This window comes from Cyanistes caeruleus, chromosome 1, assembly GCF_971803275.1.
Source record: "Cyanistes caeruleus chromosome 1, bCyaCae1.hap1.1, whole genome shotgun sequence".
In the NCBI taxonomy this organism is placed as follows: Eukaryota; Metazoa; Chordata; class Aves; order Passeriformes; family Paridae; genus Cyanistes; species Cyanistes caeruleus.
This window is the reverse complement of record NC_141701.1, coordinates 130207297-130223039: the sequence shown is the minus strand read 5'-3', so window position 1 is coordinate 130223039 and position 15743 is coordinate 130207297. Positions and strand designations below refer to the sequence as shown.

General features: G+C 38.4%; 1 protein-coding gene across 11 annotated transcripts in view; it reads left to right on the top strand.

Annotated features, from left to right (window-relative positions):
* The window catches only part of CDK14 (cyclin dependent kinase 14), a 341278-nt gene that overhangs the window by 148618 nt on the left and 176917 nt on the right, over positions 1-15743 (top strand). For all 11 annotated transcript variants that reach the window (XM_086857927.1, XM_086857960.1, XM_086857948.1 and 8 more), the window contains one exon: positions 8313-8436. In XM_086857927.1, coding sequence (XP_086714053.1) covers positions 8313-8436 — 124 coding nt within the window. The remainder of the gene's footprint in view (positions 1-8312; positions 8437-15743) is intronic.

The following is a 15743-nucleotide window of genomic DNA, read 5'->3' as shown; positions in this document are numbered from 1 at the left end:
AATTTAAGTATATTTTTATTTGTGCATTTCAGCATGTCCTGTGAAACTGTAACTGTTCTTAGATTCTTCTAATCATATCACCTTTATTTTAACTTTTACTCCATATTATTACATTCCTAGTAATGCGCATAAATTCATCTTTATGCTTTGATGCATTTATTTTATAGTTGAGTTTGTTTATTGTAACTCCTATTATTGGTAGAATAAGTGGAGCAAAAGCTTGCATCTGTCATGCCTGCATTACTTGTTTGCATCCCTGCCTTAAAAATAAATCTATTAATGAAAGCTAATTTGCTTCTTAATTAGTGATGCTGCCTTGAGATAGCTGAAGTCTTTTGAGAAAAGCATCCTGAATTTCTTCTCGCTGCCTTTTTTCTTCTACTTGCAGTTAGAGGTAATATTGATTTGTGTGGGCATTTGACAGAGGAAAAACCCCATCTTTGGCTATATAAAAGGACACTTGCCTCTGACCCACTGTTCCTTAATCCGTGCAACACCAGCCTGAACGACAACGGGTTGTCAACCAGACAAAAGCTGTCCCTGTCCCTTAATTGCTCTCCAAATCTTTTACTTCAGGCAACTTGGAAGCCTCCTGTAGTCTGCTGTGTGACCAGAGGGGGAAGGAACTTCCAGTTTGTTCTTATTCTATCTAATATTGCTGCACTGATTTGTTCTTTTCCCTGGGCACCTTTTCCCTTCCTGCGGCCAAAAAGTGTTAAAAAGAAATAGGCAGACCCTCTTGTTGAGCATTGCATGCAGGCAACAAGAATATTCAGCCTTCTTCCAGGAGTCTTCAAGACTTCAGCTCTTACCCATCTCAATTTTGAGCCTTCCTTTCTCCTAGGAAGCAGGACACAGCAGTCTTCTGTGCATAATGGATGGATATTTTTGAAGCAAAACCTCAACTAACTAAGCTCTATCCCCACCAGAACCTTTTAAAATGTGTTTTATCACTGCAGGACTGAGTCAGGGTATATAGCAAAATGTGGATTGGGATTTGGGTACTAAGTTTCCTAGGGCAGCCCAATAATCTCTGTAAAAATATGCCTAGGTTTCAGTGAGAATATAATTAGTTTATCTTAAAACTTTTAAAAAATGTTTTTAAAGGAATGTAATAGATAGTAATTAGTGACATATAATGGGATGCTTCAACATTTTTATGTGCTAAATGCTCAAGAAGAGGTCAGTCAACTTTATAGCATCTACACAGTTAAAAAAAAATCTAGATATGATAAAAATTTGATTTATTAAACCAAGGGTTTAATGGTGGTCTCCATAACATTGGATTGAAAATGTTGAAATACACTGATTGTTATTATACTACCTGAAATATCTGGAATTTAGTAATTTATAGTATTCATGTGTTCCTTGCTGCACTGCAGCACTGTGAACATTGTCCTTAAAGAATGGTTTCAGTTTTTAATGTTGAATCTGCTTTTGTCAGACGAGTAATTTTGGTACTTAATGACTAATGTGAAAATCAATAATCTGTGTCAAAGCCATAGGTTAGTTGTCATCTGATGTCTTTTGTAAACATTAATATTTATCACTGAACTGATTGCAGCTTTAGGATGGTCTGAAGCACAAAGGGTAGGGAAGCATTCAGAACATGCAAGGATTAGGCAGCTCCTGTGTTGTATCCATCTGAGGCTTACTTAAGTCACGTAAGCCTCACTGAAATGAAGCTGCTTGAACTTTGGCAGTGGCAGAGCATGGCATACTGGCTCTTGCTAAGCAGCAGCTAGTAAGATACAAACCCATGTGCTTGTTAGAAAACCATAATATTTGAAAAGTAGGATAAAAATGCATTAGGTTTTAGGTTGCAGTTGTGTTAGCAATGTAGGCTTCCCTAGCATGTTTCTGTTTCCTTTCCATTGGGTGGTTGTATAAGAGCTGTGGCATGGACAGGAGGTTTGTGTTCCCCCTTTCCTCTGGGGAGACTTGTGTTGGATTACATGCCAAGTTCTGCATCCCCTTGTGACAAAGACATGTTATGTGATGTAGGTGTGTGAGCACCTGTGTGTAACTAGAGTTGTCTGACCAGGAGGCTGAGCACCATAGGTGCATAGGACACCTATAGTGGGCAGTTAAACTGTGGTAGTAGATCCAGCTATGATGAGTTTTCATGTCACTGACTCACTGGGGTTTGAAGAAAAGAGTCTTTGACTTTGAGGTGAAAATGTGCTGTGGTGATCATCTTAAATTTATCTGTTGTTACTGGAAGCAAATCTAAACTAATGTCATCCATCTGAAATCTCTCTCCTACTCACTAAAGTTGGTCATGCTGCTGATGTGAAGTTGAATTAAAAGTGTATTTCAGCAGATATGTTAAGTAAGAGGTGATGCTGTTTAATGTGGTTGAGAAGGTGCTATTTTTCATTCCTCTGTCGGTGAACAAGCAGGTGTGCAGCAGACAGAATAATGTTATGCCAAATTAAGGTCGTCTTTTACACATGGCATTGAGAATTGATTATTTAAATTAGACTCTTTAGTTATCAGACATTAAATATGGGATCAGCATTTCAATCTACTTCATGTCAGTCTTGTCACTTAATGGTTTGATAATATGCACAACTGTGAACAGTTAATGCAGAATCTTCATTAGCATATTAAAATTCATGCTAGAAGAATGTCACTTTCATAAGTGCACTTGTAATTTATTGTCTGTATGATCTTAATGATTCACATACGGCAAGAGAACATGTATATTATAGGGAGAACACTTCAAAATTTTAAAACTGGTAAGGCAACAATTGCCACTGTGACCTACTTCAGCATGGAAGTAGTTGATGAAAGGTAAAAAAGCAGATTAGATTAAATTGAATTTATTTTTACTTTTGCCATTCAGAAGAAAAAACCTGAGACTTCCACTTACTGAACATTAGCAGACGGCTATAACTGATCATGAGGGAGTGTCTTTATACTCAGTTAATTAAGCACACCTTCCTCATTGCAAATGACTGTAGTAGTACCCAGAGGGGACAAAAAATGATTAAAAGAGCATCAAAGAGAATAGAAGTTAGCAAATTAACACATTCCAATCTCTTTCCTTTGCAGTTCTGCTGGAAGTAAGTGGAAAAATCTGTATATATACATTTTTAAGCGATGATGTGATACACATTTCCAGTGGCTGTACCATATTTATTTCTGTGTGACATTGCCTTGGTAAGACTCTTGTGTAAGAAATGCAGGAGCAAGTTAGAGGCCTTTATAAATGCATTTTGGAGCAGATTGTTTTAAATGTTTTTTGGAGACAAAAAGGATGTTGATGACGAATCAGTTGATTCCAGGGAAGACAGATAAGAGAAACCTTTTAGTGAGATAAATCTTATTAGGATCCTGAAAATCTTGCAGATTCAAATGGCTAACAATTTTTTATTCAGATTTTCCTTACTTATGGGGATGCAAATTTGTCTCAAGTCAATACTTTGTTTCTGGAACTTCTTTTGACAATTTAAGCAATAGAGTCGACAAAGATTTGGCCTAAAAAGTGCAGTATTTCCCCAGCTCATAGAAATAAAAAGTTGGATTTTATCTCATGGTGATTATCCTGGTTGAGAAGAGAGAAATGAATAGCAAACAAAGAGTGATAAAAAAGATTGTGCTCAATGAGCTTTTGACATGCCAGCAGAAGTCACAGAGAAACATTTGTCATTGCTTCTGTGATAGTACATATTACCAGGTAGTTTTTTCCTAATGTGAATGTTTTAAAGCAAGTAGTTCTAAAACTCGCAAATAGTCTAGTGAACCCAAATGGAACTGAGTAATGTGTTTGGTTGTGTTTATTTCCAAGGCTGTGAGATGGCACTGTAGTGATTTATTACCTCATTTTGCCTTTTTAAATAGCTAATAATTTACAGAAGCCTGTACTGTCCTCTGGATGACAGGGAGAACTTCACAGGTTGTGAGATGGGATGTCTCAAATTTAGTTTCTTTTACTGGTATTTTTAGATTTGATGGCCAGTTAAGACTAAATATGATTCAATTGATGCTGAATACACATTTGGGAATTCAGATGATTGTGTGATACCCAGACAGTGTGCTTTTATACACAGAGCAAGCAGGAGCATTTGTGTAATCAGTGATAGATGATTATAAAGCTTGTGCTGTATTGTGTATTATGTTACAAAAGTAACTATACTAATAGAGCAGTATGAGCTTGCTAAAGGAAAGACACATTAATTCAGGCTTGCTTTCAACCTTCTTCTGCAATAATGTTAGCTCCTGGTTCAGATTATCTCAGCCTTTTTTGCAGTCTTTTGCTGCCAAAAGGGCAGAACCAAGAGTTTTGTGCATCTTCTGTAAACTAAAAAGTTCTTTGTAGTTTACTAATTCTGTGTAGCTTTCTACTTCTGTATCCAGGGCCAGGTCTTCTATTCCCACAACACAACATGAATTAAGGGAGATCAAATGAAGAAAATAATTTAGAAATCCCTCTTTGCCATCATGGAAAGACTTGAAAAAGGCCCCCACAGGCATTATTATTCTGTCTTCTTGGCGAACATCCTTTCTGTCATTGGGCTCTTCAGTGCCTCAGCAGAGTCTGTGTGGAAATGGTACATTTTCTGGAGAATCTCCCTAGGCATCCCTAGGGAAACTTCTGCTTTTCATTTACCCCAGCATCCTTTGCCAGAAACTCTCTACTACCTCTGGTAATGGAGGACAACTGTATGGAGTACTTTACACAGGTTATCTGTATGTGAGTGTTCCCCTTCATCATTAGACTGGAAAGAGCTTTCTGAACCTGAGTCAGACAGCATTAGCTGCTCTCAGTCCCACCCTTGAGATGTGTTTTGCATGGCCTGTGTCAGTGTCTAACTTAGAAGCTCGTTCAGAGACCAGCAGATAGATAGCAAAGCGTTCTGCAGCACAGAGGCCACCAGGCAGCCACTGGATGCCTGCATGAGAGGCTCTAGGTTGTACACTCACCCAGACTCATTAAAACACCAGGCAAGTTGGGCTGTTTATCCAGATAGCTACAAACCTCTCAGAAAATGTTATATTTTAAAACAGCTTTGGGCATTTGGTCAAATGCTGCATATAGCTCAAATGGCTATCCAGGCATTACACTTGAAAGACTAGGTGGGTGCTAACTCACCCCTTTGTGGAGTTGAAGGCTTTCTCTTGTAAGTTTTAAAAACTGTTAATGTTCTTTTAATATCACAGTCCATAAACCCTGAATTAGCTTTGACCTGCATGCATTTTTCTCGCTGACAATGAAGAGTCTTCATTAAAATATGTTGCTCATTAGAGTGAGAGCTGCATAACAGTCAGGGGGAAAAATGGTATTTTTTAATGGCTATAATAAAGAAGCAAGACTTGAAGCCACAAGTGTTAGGTTTTTTGTCTGAATGTTGAGTGTTGAGCTTCCTAATATTAAGCTTTGCTGAAAACCTGACTTCTAGGGACAAATCCCTGGCCTGTTTTCTGTCTTTTTCAACTCTCACCACAATGACCTTTGTCATTGTGTGAGCCTAACTTTATTACCAAAACCTTTGTTTTTTCTAATAAGCTAGGAACTGTACACAAATGATATCTTAGCGAATGATGTCTGAGTTTGTTTATTGCTGTTTATTCAATACGTATACAGCCTTGTGTATGACCATGCAAATATTAAAATTACTAACATAAAAGCTAAAGAGCTATGAACCTGTGTTGGTTTTACCGTCACAACCAACCTGCTGAAGTACATGTTGAATTTGCCATTGACTCCAGCTGCCATCCTGGGGCCTTGGGAAATGGCAGTTCAGTTGCTTGTTTAAAACCCCCTGATAAAACCCCAGTCTGAGGTTTCATAGTGATTGGAATTGAGTGAGGTGGAGAAAGGAGCAAGTAAGATGAGAGTAGGACCATGATAGGAGGTATAGTAGATGTTGATTGCAGACTGGGTATATGGGTAGGGATTGATAGTACCTCATCTAGGATTCCTTTTTGTCCTTGTAAAGGTAATGCAGATAAGCTGGAAGGAAAATGAGTTCCCTGGAGAAGGTTTTCCTCAAGATCAGGAGAGGGAACTGGATTGTGAGAGGGCAGAAGTGTTTTATGAGGAATCAGAAACATTTTTTCTAATTCATCTTTTCTTTTTATGGGCTGGGTAGCTGTTGGAAATTGAGAGGCCTCGTTGGTGTTCTCTCATCCCAAGCAACCACAAAGGGCCTGTGGTTTGCAGAATGTTTTGCTGCCAGACATTAGGCTTGTGCTCACGTAAATATTTTCGTATTTAATATTACCTAATAAAATCAAAGAGGAAGAGAAAAACAAAAAGAAAAAAAAACAGTATCTGAGTTTACCCTATAATGAATTCAGGGAAGTTTTTTTTTCCCCTTGTCTTCCATGAGCTTCCTCCAAGGAGGTGTGAGTGAATTAATTAACTTTTGGGGAAGTACTTAATGAGTACAGAATGTCTACAAGTTTGGAATAAAACTACATTCCAAAGCTGTCCTCAAGAGCAGATGTTTATTCTGTTTAGCTGTGAAGTTGTTGGGCATTTTTTTTAGCACATTATGTCAAATCTCTTGAGTCTTTGCACTAAAGCCAAATGAAATACATTAATAAATATATTTTGAGTTATTATAAAGATTAAGTGCTGTAAGCTACCATGACAATGGAAATTTCTTTGTATATTTAGAAGTAATGTTTGAAGTTAAATGCCATTGATTTAGCCTAGCAAACTAGTTATTTTTCCCATCTTTTTATTTAAAAAATTAATTATTCTGAAGCAATTTAATAGAATTAAATTGATATTTTCAGTCTGTAATGAAAGCCATTTCTGCTTCTTGCTCTTATTAAAATTGTTTTTATGTACCATGAATTCCACTTTAACCACAATTCAAAAAGGAATGTGCATGTTACTTATGACTTTCCTGCTATTCTTTGTTTCTGTATTTTGCTCTTAGGTTTCCTCAGCACATTGTTAGACCCAACCCTGGCAAGAAGGTGATTGATATGGCTCTTTGTGCCCTGGCTAAATAGCTAAACACAGAGTGCATTGTGTCTGCACTCAGGGAAAAAAATGAAATGCAATTAAATTCATTTCACCTTCAGTAACATGACATTTCTGTTTCTTTCATGTCAGCCTTTATTCTCTTCTATAATCAGATTTTGTAACCCTTTTTATAATGTCTCTTCACTTCAGTAATCAGTGAATAGGCTGCTTGTGTTGCAAGTTAATTAGAAATTCTTGTGTGCCTGAGTTGACTTTTCCCAAATCCTTGGTGTGGTTTCCACATCTTCCTAGAGAACACGTTCTGCTGCCCTCTGAGCCGTGGGACACAAAGTCCGTATCTGCTCTTGAGTCCTCCTTGTTTAGCTTTGGAGGGGATTTATGTGCTCACATTTAGAAACTGAAGTATTTCTTAAAATGTATCAGGTGGAAGGGTCTACATTGGGATAGGTTCTTCATAACAGCAAAGAAAACTCCTGGGAGTTCATTCACCCTTTGTATTGACAAAACCCATGACGGTTAACACAGCCCTTCACAGCAAGTGTCTGAAAGGATGCGGGAGAATGATGCATGCAGGAGATGAATAGGGGAGCACAAAAGATCTTCTTCATCCAGCTCTTTGTTCATAATTGTAAATTACAGAATACACAATTGTAATGCTTGGTTTTAGGAGTAAGCATTGATAGAATCCAGGGAAGGACTCTAAGAAACCAGGAGGTGAGTTAGGTTTCTATCTAAATTTACTTTAAAGACTACTGCCAGTAGGTTTCAAAAGTTGTCTTTAGGTTCAGTGAGGGTTATTATTTCCTAGTGAAAAATACATAGGAAACTCCCATTAAAATAGACTTAGAAGGATAAAATCTATTTTATTTGCAGATTTCCTTGGGTACATGGGCATTATTGTTATACTATTAATTTCTTTGTTTTAGCTTCAGTTTTCCATCCCCCAGCCTTATCTCCCCATCCCTATCCACCCTGTACTGTTGTTTCCTATAATTAGTGAAGATACACATCTGTCTTCGGGCTACCACCTAATCTTTAAGGCCATATGGGTAAATGGAATATAATTATAATTTGGTAGAAATTATGTGCCTTCTGCACATTGTTGTATTACTCTCATTCTTTTTAAAGCAGTCAAATTGAATCGATGACATAGTAGGGCTTGGAGGCTGGGTTTAGTCCTTGCAAAGTAAGTATATTTCAGATGGAAATTTCATTGTGTTAAATTTGGGTGGGAATTAGCCAGATTGGGAGGAATTCTGACACAATGTTACCGCAATGTGCAAGCACCCTGCATATTGTGAAGAAATCACCTGTGGTTATATGCAAAATATTAACAGAGGTCATTTTTTGTCCCCCTCTTTTTCAGTTATTTTTATTTCAGTTGCTGCGAGGACTGTCTTACATCCACCAGCGTTACATTTTGCACAGGGACCTGAAACCACAGAACCTTCTGATCAGTGACACGGGGGAGTTAAAGCTGGCAGACTTTGGTAGGCAAGCAGTTAATTACAAGTCTCTTATAATGTTTCAGGAATGTCAAGACAGATGGTTCCATTGACTTCTCTTCCCCTACCCCCACCCTATTCCTTAGACACACCTTCTTCATTGTAGATAATGGCACATTTTTCTCCTGAGTGAAGAAATTGATTATGGTCAACAAAATGCTTGATTAAAAGGGAGCAAATAAACAAATACCTACTCCAGTTCTCTCAAGGAAGATCATGCTGAAAGTATTTCCATTTTATTTACCATGAGATCTCTGAATTAGAATTAAAAACCTTTAAAAAGGAAGGAAAAAAGGTAGAGAGAGACCTGAGGAAATACAGACTGTATAAAAAGCACAATCATTTTGTGCACAAGCTCTAGGGTTGTGAAGATCTGGATTAACTTTCATTAAATGGTCAGTGAAAGAGACTGAAGGGCACAAGAAAAAGTGTTCCTTCTGTAGAATAGAGGACACTAGCATCACCTGGACAGCTTTCAGTATCCATTAGTTTTTTTCTGGGGAAGCCTTTAGTGGAGTATAAAGTCAGGATAAATTATCTACTGAAATCTTAGCCTTTGGCCTATTTTTAAATTTTTAAGCCATTTTCTAGTGGCTACACCAAGGCAAGTACTCTTTCCTCTGAAAACTATTGTGAATGCAGATGTGGAAAATGGCAATATTTTTCTTTAGTGGTTTTCACAAAAGGTTGTAGGAATTTCCTTCTTTCCTGTAGGTCAGCTTCTCAGTTACTGATTCCAGCAGTACTTTTGAAGTAAGCTGAAAATGTGACCTATTGGCCTTTTAAAAATGTCTTTTATTTTATGTCTGCTGTCCACATCATGCTTCACATTTCACGCAGCAGCAGTAATGAGGAAGCCTTGTGTGCTAATTGGCAATTTCACTGTTAATGTAGTCGTGAGGTTTTGTCTTTTAATTAGCGTTACTGCAATTAACAGCTCAGTGTGTATTTGCTATGCCGGAGAAAGGAACAGGACTTAAGGTGGACACAGTCCACAAGAACTTGATTGGCCTTTAGATTGAAAGGCAATTAGAGAAATAGTATTGGAAGCAATTGTCTCCTGGTTTGTGTATGACTTTTTGTTGTCATTTTTCAAAACTTGCTGTTTTTTGAAATAAATGCTTTAAAAAGCCATTCCTGCATGTTGCATTTTACTATGAGCTTTCATCTCTTAAGGACATGAAACAGGTGCATCATTCAGTGTTCTTGTAGTGAAATGTGAGTTAACCATCTGATGAAGGTGCTGTGCTGTTTAATAGTTTTGTTGTATCATCTACATGTATAGAACCCTATGAACTAATCTGACTTTCAAGTATCCCCATATTATAAACCTTTCAGGAGATTGTAACAATGTTCTTCAAGTTCTCTAGCTTTGTGGAATGCTGAAAACCATAAAAAAAATCTCTTAAACTCTTTTGTATGTAAAATGTTTCCTATGGTGTGTGTTGTGAAGCTCTATGGTCTGTGTGGCCGGGGAGAAGGAAACTTTTTTGCTGAGCTTTTTTTTTTAAAAAAAACAACCTGCCTTTCACCAGCACTATTAAATTCATTGCTGGAGGTGTGAACTGATCACAAATGTCCAGCTCAGATGTAAGTTGACTCTCTGGTTGTGTTGCCTGGTGTTGCTATAGTGCAGAGGACAGGGTGGGATGCTTTTTTGTGCCCTGCTGTAGTAGAAAAAGCGACTGTCTATCACTTCTGATGAAACTGTTGTCTCATTGTAGCACCAGGCTAAATATCCCAGTGATGACATGAAAGGCTGGATTTTCACAGCTTTGTGTTGGCAGCAGTTTAAGGTTGACCATTGTGTATGGTTTTCATTGAGGGACTAGAAATGTATAACCAGAAAGAAATACACAGTGGTAGAGACATGAATGTGTAATATTGTGCTGAGGATATTTTTTCCCTTTTAAGTTTGCCTTGACATAACAGAAACATCTGCGTAATCTACTCTTATGCACAGAGAGATTATGTATCTCCTTTTTTTTTTTTTTTTTAAAAGCTAGATTTTCTTTCATGGCTCATGACCTCATAAAACTGAAAGCCAGATGGGTTAAATTTCTCTTCTGAGAACCAAGATGAAAAACTAGAACTGATGAGGTTAAAGTCTGAAAGGTCATGACCTCTTTAACTGGAAGCATGAGAAATGAGAGCACACCTGTGTGCTCTCCGTGTGCCCCTGTGCATATTTATTTACTTAAATACTGTATTATGATAGCAGTATACAATTATTATTATATTATTATTATTTAACTTATTTAAATACTGTATTATTATATATCTTCTACCTTCCCACTATGAAAGACTCTTCTTAAACAAGATCTGAAATACAGTCCTATTTCTCCTTACGATTTTCTCCCACAAATGACTTGGAAATATTTACGATTTTCTCCCACAAATGTGCTTGGAAAGGAAGTCAGTTTAGATTGTATACTTGATTAATTACATGAGGAGCTGTGTGGAAATTAGAAAGATGGTTGTTTTGCTTTCAAATGCACTCAAGGCAGAAGAGAACCTATCAAGAAATCAGTTTCTGTTAGAGAAAGGATTTGCCTTTGCTAGCATAATAAATATAAAATCCTAGAGCAAAGGCCTTTTAGTCTCTAAGGACAAGACCTTCAGATTTTGGTTTCTTAAGTTTACTAAAAAAATCATCATCGTGTCAGAAGTTTTTCATTTGGTGTCAGGCTTATTTAATCTCTTCACTGTAGGATATCAAATGCTTAAAAGTAGGCTAGTGGATCACAGTTCTTGAATAAACAAGGTAAAAGAAAGGCTATTCATATCTGCCAGTGCATTGCACTGCGGCTGAAGTGGAAACTTTGAATAACTGTGGGCATGTGTTTTCTATAGCAGGACTCCCAGACATAGATAGTTCACTGTGTGGGAGTGTCTTTGTTCAGATGAACAGTGGTTTGCTTTTCTGTTCATTGTGCTCTAGCTGCTAGGAAATGAACATTTATGAGAAGACTCAGCGGTCAAATGAAAAAGGAGAACAGAATATAGAGGCTTTATCAAATTAAAAATGGATGACCTATAAAAAATGGCTTTCTTGAGAAGATATAATAGGGGAGACTACATCTTGAGTAATTGTTGCTGTGAAAAATAGTCCTTGAACACCATACCTGTATTCTTCTTAAAATCTAATTAAAATTCCAGAGGAAAGTAAAGTATATTAGGAATTCTTACGGAATGAAGTGCACAAATTATTTTTGATCCTGTGGTGTGAATTTGGCTGTCTGAGTTTGTTTATTTCCCCTCCAGTCTTACGTAGAAATAAAGTATTTTAAACCTCTAATGAGTAACACTGTAAGAAATTTGCCTCAGCCTTCAACAGAAAGACTAGTAATCCTCAGGGGCACCAACCCCCTGAGCTGGCAGGCATGGACAGGGAGCAAAACAGAGCCCCTGCAATCCTGGAGGAAGTAGTTAGTGACCTCCCGTGCCACTCAGACACTCCCAAGTCTGTGGATCCAGATGGGATTCGTGTGAGGGTACTGAAGGAGCTGGCAGAAGAGCTCATCAGGCCACTGTCTATAATTTATCTTCGATCCCGGTTAGCTGGGGAGGTCCCAGATGCCTGGAGGTTAGCAAATGTGAAACCCATCTACAAGAAGGGTCTGGGGACCCTTCTGGGTCTGGAGAAGGTCGGGGGAATGACAGGCCTGTCAGTCTGACCTCAGGAAAGGACCTGTAAGCATCATAGAATCCAACTCCCAGACAAACCCAGGAATCACACCATGAACCTGAGTGTACTGGGAAAACCAGCTGATGTCACTGTCAGGCTGCTCTCTCTGATCTTTGACAGACTTTGATTGAGAGAAGTTCCAAATAACTGGAGAAAGGTTGTTGCTTTACCCATTTGTAAGAAGGGCAAGAAAGAAAGTCTGGAGTACTGCAGCTCGGTCAACCACTATGCCATAGAAAATAACAGAGTGAGGCTTTTTGGAAGTAGCTTCTGTAGGTGTGAAGAAAGTGCCAGTTTCAGTCAAGGTAAATCATGTTTAATCCATGGTATTGCCTTCTGTAATGAGATGAGGAGCTCTACAGTCTCCCAGTGCCTTAAGAGTTGGTTACCAAGAGCACGGTGGTGCTTTTTACTTAGGAGCACAGTGGGAGGATGAGGGATAATGAAGCTGAAACACAACTGGCTATAAGGAAGGAAATGTTTGGTATGAAAACCCTTCAGCACTGGAATAGCCCAGAGATGTTATGAAATCTCTGCTTCCCTTAATGGACTACACCTGGAACAGTCTGGCAGATTGAACTAGGCAAATTCTCCTTCTTGTGTTGTTCTGTGGCTCAGTAAATATTGTGCTTGTTTTGTTTTGTTTCTTAATGGTTGGATATTGGTATTCAGTTATTCTGTATGCTGATATAAATCAAGATTGGCTAATCAAATATGTTTGCATGCAGATTATCATACTTAATAAACTCCAGCATCAAGTCCCTAAATAGCTGACAATAATCAGGTGGGAGGTGGGTTCCACCTTCTGTGTGGGACGTTCCCAGAAGGATTTACTCTTTCATGCCATGTTTCTTATTCTCTGAAAAGAGCTACTAGCAATCTAATATTCTGACACCTCCAGGAACAATGGGGACCTTTAATCTGATCATAGCACATTTGATCTTATATATTCTCTAGTTTAAAAGTCTTTTGCTTTCTGAGTTGAAAAATACATAGTTATACTTGTTATTAGATATTGTCTGATAAAAGATTTACATAGCTTTCAATGCACTGGGAATATCATCAGGCCATGTGTGTTGAGAACAAAACATTTATGTGTGTGAACTAGCATGTGTCACAGTAAAAGCACTTCTGAGGCTGTGAGAGAAACTGGCCAAGTCACTAGTAGGGCCCTTGGCCTGCTTCACCTCGGAGATGATCAACCTGCTGCTGGGGTTTGTTTCTCAGGGAATTTCTTGTTTGTGAATCTTCCCTGCAGCTGCCTTTCCCTTTCATCTTTTCTGTTAGACCTGCAACAGAAATGAGCTGCATGAAGTGGGTGAATGTGAAGCTTGAAGACCTGTTTGGTCTCTTGTTTTGGATTGTGCAGTTACTGTAAGTGCAAGGAACTTCTCTGTAATCACATCTTTTAATTAGATGCCATCTTTTTAGTATGTATAATGTACTATTATACATAGTATAATATAGTATAAAATAGTATAATATACTCTTTTAGTATATTACAGTATTATAGTTTAGTACCTTTCTCTCTGTGCTATGGCTCCAATACAGGGTGTATAAACTATGCAGGCACCTGCCTACTTTAGGTAGCTACATAGCAGGCACACAAATACAAAGTACAATTCCAAAGTATGGAACAACGGGTCTATAGAAGTATTGCTAGCTTGAGTATCATTAGCAAGGATAGGAAAACTTGATGATTGATAATTTTCTAAATTGAAAAATTTAGAAAAGACTTGAATAGATGCTTCCCCTCTCCCAATCCCTGCTCCTATTTTTGGTAATTTTAGTCTTTTACAAAAATCTTCAAGCTGCAGTAACACTACCAACAAATTCTAGTGTTGCAAGGTGAGTGAGAAGGAGCATCAGGAACTTAGTACTTTAATGCTTGTTTCTGCAGTATGAGTTACTCTTTCTCATCTGTGGGAATGGGCTTTAGAGAGGAAAAACAGCATGACATCTTCATGAAAACGTCTTTAATTTAGTCTCTCAAATAAAACTGACCCTGAAGCTTTTCTTGACTGCTTTTTGTTGTCTTTGGGGATCTCTGGATGAGTAAGGATCTGCAGGAGGCCTGTATTATGGTGAAAGTCCTGCCTTAAGCTTTTAGATTTTTTTTAATATAAAGTCCTCTGATGTAGTAAAAGAATTAAGTCAGTGTGATTCACCCATGCATCCTTCTAGATACATAGAATGATTAATAATAGATAGCAGGAGCAAAGAGACTTGAGGATTAAAATAAAGGGAATTATACTCAATGGAGTTGCAGTTTAAAACTGCAGCTGAGTATTAGAGACAATGTTTCCATGCATTTCCATATAGATTTTTCTGTGGAGAGCATGACAGGACTATGTCATGAGGGACAAGGTTATTCCTGTATAGCTTACTGTTAAAATTGCTAAAGCTATGTTGACAAGTTGAAAAAAAAAAGTAGTTGTTTTTTTTTTTTTCCTTCACAGTAAGAATCCTACAAGGGTTTCTTTATAATATACTGTATAAAATTCATATGAAAAGTTGAATAGCATAAAAGATTGCTTGCATGGATAACTGTGATGTTTTTCCCGTGTAAATGTTCCACAGAGTATCAGTTCTTGAAGATGCTGATATAAGGGGTTGTCTCAGAGCCTAAAGAGCTGGTGTTATATTGTTGGTGAAGCCTGACAAAATGGTTAACAAAATTCCTCTGAGAGTGCCTCCACTTATATGGGCTGGCTCCCTTTGGCTGCCTGGATTTCTGTGAGCTATTTGGGGAGCCTTGTAGGAAGGAGCAGCCCGGTCACCTCTGAAGCAGCTGGCACGACACAGCTCCTTTCTGCTGCCCTTCTGCAGGCTCTAGAGAAGGGCTGGAAGCTGTCTGGGTGCTGCTTACCAGAGGCTGCTGCTGCTAAGGAAAAGCAGTTTACCCCAAACATAGGTCCACAGACCCCTCTAACACCCTGCCTGAGGTGAACCTGGAAAGAAAAGACATTTCCTTCCCATATTCCTGTGGGAGGTTGCTGTTAGTCCAGGTGCAGCCTGTTCCCTTCTGATAATAGCCTTTGAAATCTGAAGAATTGGCTCTTTTATCCCTCAGGAAGGATAGTAATGGCTTTCTCTGAGGATAGTAGTTGTATTAAATATCAAGAAAGGAAGATGACTTCAGTGACAATGTTGTGAGGAAACTGAAAAAAAGGAAGTGGGAACCTGGAAAGTGAACCCCAAACTGCTTAAACCTGAGTCAGCTTGCAGCTCTTTATAAAGTACAGTTATTTTTGCATTGAGCTGTAAATTCCTCATTTTCCATGGAGACCAGAAGCTGCCATTGCTGTTTAGAGTGGCAGCTGGGGCTGGAGCAGCAGAGCAGAGCAGGCTGTGTGTGTTTGTCCTGGAATAGCCTCGATGGGCTATTACTGAGTCAGGGTAAAAAGCCCTTGCTATCCACATTTTCTGGATCCAGGGAAAGTAAGGCCAGAGCTTAGGAGCAGAGCTGACTGATAGCTATGGCACCTTCAAATCTTTTCTTCTTGGAGGAAAGAAAAATGTTGTAGGCTGCAAAAGCTGTGGGCAGTGTGGACCCAGAGACCTGTGGCAGGCTACTATGTCATTTATTTTGCTTTTCCGAGGA